The 9,626-nt window shown below is 27.6% G+C and overlaps 1 protein-coding gene across 6 annotated transcripts; it reads left to right on the top strand.

Moving 5' to 3' along the window:
• The first annotated feature begins 5,090 nt into the window (after positions 1-5,090).
• Positions 5,091-8,468, top strand: LOC118445040 (uncharacterized). Of its 6 annotated transcripts, XR_004839129.2 has the most exons (3): positions 5,137-5,389; positions 5,469-6,576; positions 6,719-8,468. XR_004839129.2 is itself a non-coding variant. In XM_085665045.1 (2 exons), exon 2 carries the CDS (start codon positions 5,483-5,485, stop codon positions 5,948-5,950), a length of 468 nt encoding a protein of 155 aa, XP_085521171.1. In that variant the 5' UTR covers positions 5,091-5,130; positions 5,469-5,482; the 3' UTR covers positions 5,951-8,463. The 6 variants fall into 6 exon arrangements, 5 of the variants coding, with proteins under 5 accessions (XP_085521171.1, XP_085521173.1, XP_085521170.1 ...); XM_085665045.1 differs by lacking the exon at positions 5,137-5,389 and adding an exon at positions 5,091-5,130 and having other exon boundaries at positions 5,469-8,463; XM_085665047.1 differs by having other exon boundaries at positions 5,137-5,319; positions 5,469-8,463.
• The last annotated feature ends 1,158 nt before the right edge of the window (positions 8,469-9,626 follow it).

Here is a 9,626-nt window from a genome sequence, read left to right as displayed (position 1 = left end):
GAAAATTAGAATATTACTTATTGGCCAATCTAATACTAACAATAGCGAAAAAATTGAACTCCGAAGAAGATAACATCTTTTGAAAACGTATCTATATGTATCTTTCTATACGTGAAAGAATGTTTTCATGGACGTTATACATTTCTATTTCAAATCGTAAATAAATCTTGCTCTATTCTGTGATTAAATTCGCGCAAAACATATAATCGTATTTAATCATTAAAGAAATTATCGTTTATGACATTTTTTATTACATTATATATGCTCACATTTACAACACACGATATTTTTGTGTCAACAATTTTTTGCATATATATACATATAATGTGCAAATAATTCGATTATTTGCATTCGCATAATTTTTAAATCCAAAGAAAAATGATGAGATCGATAAGTGATTTTATCTTTGTGCTATTAGAACTCTAGCTTCGGTTACTCCTGAGCACGATAACTTTATAGCACGAGAAAATATTAGCTCTGTCCGTAAAATAAATATTTCTTATCTGCATATTGTGGTCAAGTATATTTTACGACGAAATTTTTTAAAGGAAAAGAAAGCAACATAATCAAATCAATCTCTCTTTGGACATATGAAATAAAGAACTGAATTTATTTTTTAATCTAATTATACAGTGTGAGGCAGCTACGATAAAACAAATTACGAAATGATCAAATCAGGAGAAATATGTCGTATTTTATTAAATCTTTAAATATAACTCTCTCTCTCTCTCTCTCTCTCTCTCTCTCTCTCTCTCTCTCTCTCTCTCTCTCTCTCTCTCTCTCTCTCTCTCTCTCTCTCTCTCTCTCTCTCTCTCTCTCTCTCTCTCTCTCTCTCTCTCTCTCTCTCTCTCTCTCTCTCTCTCTCTCTCTCTCTCTCTCTCTCTCTCTCTCTCTCTCTCTCTCTCTCTCTCTCTCTCTCTCTCTCTTTCTCTCTCTTATATTTAGTAATTTGAATAAATGTAATAAGTGTTTCAAACTCAACAAACAAAACGATATGTTTCTCATGATATATCTTATATACGTATATATATTATAAGTATATAGTTCGTCTAATAAACATTGATAAATTATGATAATGACGTATATATATACTTATGTATATAATATATGTATATACTTATATATTTCTCATGACTGTATATCTCTAAATATTGTATTTTACAAGCCTTCTGTCAATCTGTGATCACATTATTAGATATGATCGAATCGTATTATGGTCGATGTACGTATGTATGTAAGTCCAAGTAACAGCTTTCGAATTCGACACGATTAAATCGCTAAAACGCGATCGACGGATCGTACGACTCGAGAAACGGGACCAGGATCAAAAACAAGTTTGTCGTGCTACTACTTCTTATTAATTACATTTTACTTCTTTACTACACTTATCCTGCATGTAAATATATACAGGATGAAATATAATGAATAAAACGTGACCAATTAAAAATTGATTGCTTGAAAATTTTCTTCGTTTCCAATGGACTTGGAAATCTTTCTTTAACTCGTACAAATTTATATATGATTCTATATAACATTGATAATAGCATTCACAAGTTCATTTTTTTTAAGCAATTTGTAAAATTCAAGTTTAAAGAACATGTGGATAAAAAAATTGGTCACGTTACACAATTTACCGACATTACGCACGATACTCGTAATCTATAAATTCGAATCTAGTTTTTCTCTATAGTGAGTAATATCTCCCTTCGAGCTTGAATCATATTTATCTATATTTCATTTACCTGTAATGGGTTATAAATTAAATTCTGCGTCTTATTTTTCTTATACTTCATCATCAACCTCTAGCTACGCTAAATACGTATCCATCTTACAAGTATGTGACGCATCAAAGGACAGAATTTTCATATGTAGCCTGGAGAAAGATATTACACACTTCAAAAATGAAAAAAAATAAAGATATATGAAAATGATGTTATTAAATTAGGTCCTTACACAGAAACTTATAATTAGTAAAAAAAATTTTTGTCAGTTCATACTGTGTATTTGACTGTAACGATATAAATGTACATGTAATAAGTATAAATAAGTTATATACAAGAGTGTATATGCCCACGCATACACACACGTGAGGTACTTCACGTATTCAAAAATCGATACTCCAAATATTCGGCTATATCAAAGAGATATTCAATGTTCATTTCTTCAAAATTATTTCATACATGTTGTCGGCTAAATTAAATCAATTCGATTGTTTCTTCAATACCGACACAGTATCCGTCCAAGGAAAAATTCAAAATTTATAAAAAATATCTACGATCTATTTGTATTAATTTTAGATCTACAATCCCCCTCACTGTAAAAAAGAAAAAAACAATTATATTTCGTAAAATACAATTTATATTTATATAAAATATAAATCTTTTTTGTATAAAATTACAATTACGAATATTTTTGTACGATATGAGAGGGATAATTTACGAAAAAGCCTAAAGTGTGCGTGTATGCGCGTGCTCGTGTAAATAAGACAACAATAATATAGATCATGAATGCAAACTGTATAGAATCAAGGAACTAATTGCATACGATACTCATTATTGATCTTATAAGAAATTATGAGCTTCGTCCGTCACCGGAGATTCATTAATCTCGTATTGCGATCTGTCTATTCTTGTGCAAGTAAAAATCGGTAATTAATTGTGAACTGTCTAAATATATTTATATATTGCATTAGTATATCTGTAATAAAATTATGGTCGCGATAAATGTATTCCAAATTAAAAAATCTGTAAGCAATGATTGGAGGTCCTACATATACTTAAAATAATAAACTTAAACGACAAGTATATGTGATATATACAGGATCTCTCATTTTAAACGATATGGCTAAATATCTCCTATCCTATTACTTTTATAAACAAATGTTTCAAATAGAAGTTGCTAAGTTTTAATGTGGAAATGTAATATGTATTGCAGCTATTTCATAAAATAGGCTGTTATCAAGATACGGAAGTCAGAACAATTTTTTTACATGAAAATCGATATATTAAGCCTGACAAAAATTGTAGAGAATATAGTACTAACCTAACGACCATCTGCAGTATTTTTTCATCGAAATTCAATCAATTTATAGAAATTTAATAAACTGGATAATCGTAATAATACGATCAATTTACCTGTAAACATATGATAACCAATGAATTCATTGATCAATTTTGTTTTCTATCTGTATGCACTTTTTTCATACATTTTTAAAGTTGTTATCATTTGAAACGGAATACTCTTCAGCAGTCATAAAGGACATTAAAGCAATTATACAGTTCGTTAACTTCAAGGCGCCATAACTTGATGAAATATTGATACTCTCTACAAATTTTGTTCAGCTTAAAATATCGATTTCCACTTAAAAAAATTGTTATGCCTTCTGCACATTGATAACAGCACCCTCTATGAAATAGTTGTAATACATATTACATTTCCACCTCAATATTTAGCAACTTTTATTAGAAACTAGTTATTTATAAAAACAATAGGATTGGAGATATGATATTTGATCATATCGTTTAAAATGAGATACCTTGTGTGTATACATATGTAAATATATATAAATGTACGTATGTATACATAAATGTTCGTAATCTCAAACTGAAAATAAGAGGAAAATGGAATACATTCACGTATACTTCGCTATTCTTTATTATCCATCTAGAAATTAATAAAAAAGAAGAAGAATCATAGCTTACTTTAGAATAATGTATGAAATCTCTCTACAATTGTAGAATTAATCAATTAATTAATTCTGCTCGAAAGACTGACATTGCGCCGTCATTATACAAAATTTATAAAAATGACAAACAAACGAAAAAATACAAGATTTTTGGAATGACGATCGGTTGATAAATTTAATAAACTTTGTTGTATAAAAACGTAGGTAATCACAAAGAATTACTCATATTTATATATTAAGAATGTATATTTATACATACATATTGTATGTAGCAAGAAAAATGATCAAAACTTTAAATCTATAATCTAAATTATATCTGTTTTTCGAATATGAAAATTATAGCGTAGAATAAAAAAAGGAAAAAAGTATAGTGGCAACTTGTTCTATTGAAACTATGCTACTATGTAATTCCTATCATGAAACTTGTCATATGCATAAAACTGTTATATTCTAAATTTTGAGGACCAGAAATACACAATAATGCATTATTTATTTTATCTGTATACATACAAAGTGATCGAAATAATCTTTATATCAAGTAAATTAAAAAAAAAGGAAAAAAAAATTGTGTTTAGTATCTTGTATATGCGTTACTTCCCCTACGAAGTAAATTCGGTTTAGATTATAGGTAATTAACATTGTCATTGAAATAATATAATATTTCTTTACTTAAAATATTGGATTTGTTTTCAATCGAATAAAATGAACTTTTTATGAAAATTATCAGAATTAAAAGGACTTCGACACGTGCTTGTTAAACATGTATAATCTGGATTCAAGTTTATAAGTCGTTATACGGCTCCTTTTACTATGTAAGAAAGTGAAAGAATTAAAATAAAAAAAAAAAAAATAAAAAAACAAGAAAAATAGAATATATCAATGTCATGTTTTAAAATAAATGTCTATGATAATATTGCCAAGAGGGCCATTGATATTATTCAATCGTCGGTTTGATCTTATAATAAAGATCAAAGTAAAAGATACTCCAATAGTTTAGATGCGAACGTAAAAACGTCACGAAACTCATAGAAATAGATAGTATTTCTTTGGTGAAAATGAAATCTTAAAAATCTATGTGACACCGACAGTAAAATCTCTCTATCGGATTATAAATGTATTTATTTTGTATTTAACTATATTTTATGCATTAATGTAGTTTTCGTAAATAGGCTGATGTAATAGAAAACGTCATACCTCTTGGAATGCAGCATCTCATTTTATGAATATATTTTACTATAATTTGTGTAAACGTAGATTTTATAATGTTGTAATAAAAGACACTTGTTTTTACCTCGTGTAGTTCTCCTTTATTTTCTTTTTATAAATGATAAAATAAAAATCTATATTGGATAAAACAGAATGAAGAAATAAATTCTAAATTGCTGATATTACAACAGATGGCACTGCAGTAATATGAAAAAATACTATTTTATACGAATTACCGCGTAATTATCTGCTTGAAATGAATTATATTTTTACATAACATAAAAACAAAAGGATAAACGGAAGTTAATTAGCAAATAAAAACTTGTTTAACTTCTTAATAAATATTTGTTACTTTCAAGAATATACTTTCATGATTGCTAATATTGTTACATTGATAACATTATTACATTGATAACCTAATTTTTAAAGTTCTTTTATACGTGTTGCAGTAACAGTTTTTGTAATGTATAAATTGAATATGTGAAAATATATATTTTAGTAATTAATTAAAATATATTATGTTCTAACTGTTTTGTTTTATTCAGTTTGTTTTTCACAATTTCAATTTTTTTTACAGTTACCTTCAATTTTATGGATCCAGAATTTCTTTCAAGATTGGTACCTCAAAACAAAGATCATACACGGCCTGCTTGCAAAAAATGTGGTTATGCAGGGCACCTCACTTATCAATGTCGCAATTTCATTAAAGTTGATCCGAACAAAGAGATTGTATTAGATGTAAGTAGTACCAGTTCCAATAGTGATGAAAACTATGTGACTCCGCTAACAGAATTACGTGAAAAAGAATTAAAGAAGAAATTGAAAGAAGCTAAAAGGAGACACAAGGAGAAAAAAAATAAGAAAAGTTCAAAAAAAAAAGAGAAGTCTAAATCCAGTGATACAGAATCTAATAGTTCATCTACAGAAGAAGATGAGAAAGAAAAGAAAGAAAAACGACATAAACATAAAAAAAGGAAAAAGAAATCGAAAAATAAAAAGAGAAAGAAACATAAAAAGTATAGCTCATCAGAAAGTGACAATGATAACAACAAAACATAATATCAATAATGGCTTATCATCGAAAGCATACTGATACTTAATATAAAATATTAGGTCTACCAAAAAGTTTTGTCCGTTTTTGAATTAAAAGAAAATAATATATTTTCAATATATTTATTAATATTTACTGAACAATATAATTTCTATAACTACTAATCACCTCTTTTCAACTTGATGGTAATTTATGGATTGGCTCCATTTCAATAGAATCATCTTTGGAGGCATAAAATTTAAGCAGTGCTTGGCTGATATCCGCCTCATTTTTGAATTTTTTTCTCTACAACAAATTTTACAGAGAGAGAAACAAATGAAACCTGAGCATATGGTGGATGTGACAGAATTTCCCAGCCTATCTCTGCAATTTTTTAGCGAGTCGCCAAAACAGCATGTGGTTTGGCACTGTGGTGTAGCATGATTTATTTCCTATTGACGAACGTCAATTTTTTTCCTTGAGTGCTTCGTTCAAATCATCTATTCTTCATCAATACATTCCAAAATTGAGCCTTCCTTTAGATTTGAGAAGCTCATAGTGTATTGGTCTTTTGATGTCTCCCTATATACACGATATTCTCTTATTGAGGCTGAGCTTTGTTTCGAGGTGAAGGGGAAGGTCGTTTGGAGTCGTAGTATGTTATTTTTCTCACAATGTTCTCATATGTAATCCACTTGTCATTATCAGTTATCATCCAGAATCTAAGAAAGCTTCATATTTGTTTCAAACAAGCAGAAATGTGCAAATGATAATTCGGCCATATAAATTTTTTTCAGTTAACTCATGAGGCATCATCTGGGTTATTTATATACCATTCCAAGCTTCCGAATATGGTCCAGAATGGTTTGTTGTGTTGAATTGAGCTTTACTAAGATTTCTGATGTTATCAAGAAAGTATCTTGCTGTATAATCGTCCTAACAATATCGTCATCAATTAAAGATTGTCTCCCAGAGCATAGTTTATTATTAAGATTGAAATCGCCTGCTTCAAATTTTTCGGACCATCCCCTGCATGTTCTGTTGGAAACTATCTTCACCAAAAATGTTCAAATTTCTACATGCTTCTACAGCATTTCTACCTTTTTAGAATTCATATAGAATGCAATGCAGCAAATGAATTTTATCAATAGACATGTTTACACAAACAAATCTCACTTAATATTGAAATGATGAAACCATTGTTTCCGTAAATTTAGAGAAAAGTAAAGAAACAACCATATATGTTTTAAACGAATATGTTCATACATATTCAAACTTGAGATGACAGATCAGAATTATCGGACAGAACTTTCCAATAGACCTAATAGTTAAAAATAATTTGATAATTGTACCATATGATCTTTCTCAACATAATGTACATATACCAAGTATAAATTATACATCTGGATCTCTTTACATGGATACATACTGTGCAAAAAAAATATCGTGTAAAAAGTAATCCACAAGAACTATAAAATTTATATTAAACTAATGCAAACTATACAAAGCACTTTAAAATATAGAAATACATTCATTAAAAACATTTTATTTAATAAACACATAAAAGAAAAATTAGTGTGTTGAGGTAAATGAAAAAAAAATATTTTTTCAAAAAAAATACACATAATTATCATGACATTTCCTGCAAACTAATTAGTATATGTTTTTGCAACTGTGTAAAAGTAAGTAAAACGTGTGAATAAAACATGTTAAGAAAATCTCATATAGAGGCTTACATCATATTCAACTAATTGCATCATATATAAATTATGATAATATTACCATTATATTTTTTATTAATTTGTAATGTAACCAGAAAATGTAGAAAATATAGAAATCCAATGAAAATATAATACTCATTCAAATTTTAACAATAAACTTGTTCATTACATAATACATTTGCTAATATAATATTATGCCAGGTTCTTCTGATTGCAATTTTTATCCAATTTTGATGTTTGAGTTTGTTCAAAAAATAAAAAATAAATATATGAAATTACTTTTTTTGGTTTTTTGAACAAATTATTTTCTTTGCAAAACTCATGTTTAAGAAAGGTTATTTTTAAGGGTAATTTTCACATGAAAGGAAACTTTTGAAAGTATTAAAAAAATAATTTTCTTCATCTTTTATCTTTCCATCATCTAAATTATAGTGCAAATGCTTATATATGAATTGAGTGAATCTGATGTAATAAATTCAAGAAACACAAAGCAAGGTTTGTCTCCTTATTCTGGACTGATTCTAATAAACAAGGGCTTAGCTAAAAAATAAATTTATTACATGAGACTATTTCCTGAAAATTTTAATATATGATTTTGTTCTCATGTAAATTAATCTTTAATATTAACATTCTTTACAGATAATTTATTTTAAAAATATATATTTTTATTTTGAAAATGTCATGTCGTGAGCCATTGTTTTATCTTTTAAATAAGTCCTTGCTCATAAAAACGTATCAATAATTATATTTGTTGTTATGTTGTGCCATTTAAGAAAAATTTCGTTGAATTTATACTTTTCATGTTACTTTAGAAAAATGAATTACGAACTTTTTACAAAATTTAAAAATTTAGATATATATTATTATATTTTAAAGCGTAATGTAATCTTTAGTCTACTAATAGTTTGTTTTTTCTTTGAAACTAAGATTGTGTTTCTCTTTTAAACAATATATCTTTTTATATGTTATTTTTTGTATAGAACAAGAATTCAATAATAACCTTAATATCTTTATAAAATTCTGGCTACAATATATAATAAATGCAATAGGGCAGATAATTTCCATTTTTCATTACTGCGTACAATATGTATTGATCCTTCGCTTTTTGATTTACATGCAAGTATTTACGCATGGTCTTGACTGTGATAATAGATTATTAGCTATAATATAATCAAGCATGTTTTGCTACTAGTGTTTTATTTTATTGTTACTTGTCGTCTAAAAGACTTGTCGTCTATTGTTACTTGTCGTCTAAAATGGTCCTTTAATCATAAATACTTAGTTCATATGTTAGTTACTATTAGGTGGACCGGAAAGTAATGTCGTTTCTGCGCATGTCAATATTTGATTGTGATTAAAAATAAAAACTTGTTAAAAATTTATTCGTTTGAATTTAATTTAAAAAAGCGACATTACTTTCCGGTCCACCTAAACTTTCGAACCATTTAATTCTTTTCTGTTAAAATACAGGATATTCTTAGTAAGGCTTTTTACCGTTGTTACCATTATGGAATATAAATAAAAGACAATCTTTAGACTCTTAATCGATAGAATCGATAGAAGTAGGATTTCCAGATAATAATTGATTAACTATATGTCACCCTTTGTGAGAAAAAATCATTTTTTCTGAAAAGAAATTCATATATTTTTGTTCAGTCTCAGTTCAGTTCTTGATGTGTTATATTTTTCCTGTATTCAAGATCGTCTGAAATCGTCATCAATGATGTTACTTGGAAATGACTGATGAAATTCTGATAATTTGTAGTTTTTTATCTATGATACGGTATAAAGAGAAGATACTCCGACTATTGTCATCTTAACGTGTTTTGTATTAGATTGTGACTTCCAAAAAAAATTTGAAGATAGTAGTCTAGTTACTGAAGATAGTACTCTAGGGAGGAGTAATTATAGTAGTTGTTAGGTTATGACGCGAACTGTGAACTTCAAGAGCATTAAAGATGAGCATAAGAATCTTCTTCGTCCA

The sequence above is a fragment of the Vespa mandarinia genome, chromosome 2 (genome assembly GCF_050613455.1).
Source record: "Vespa mandarinia isolate Hongniang chromosome 2, ASM5061345v1, whole genome shotgun sequence".
Taxonomy (NCBI): Eukaryota; Metazoa; Arthropoda; class Insecta; order Hymenoptera; family Vespidae; genus Vespa; species Vespa mandarinia.
This window is presented reverse-complemented; position numbering and strand designations above follow the sequence as displayed.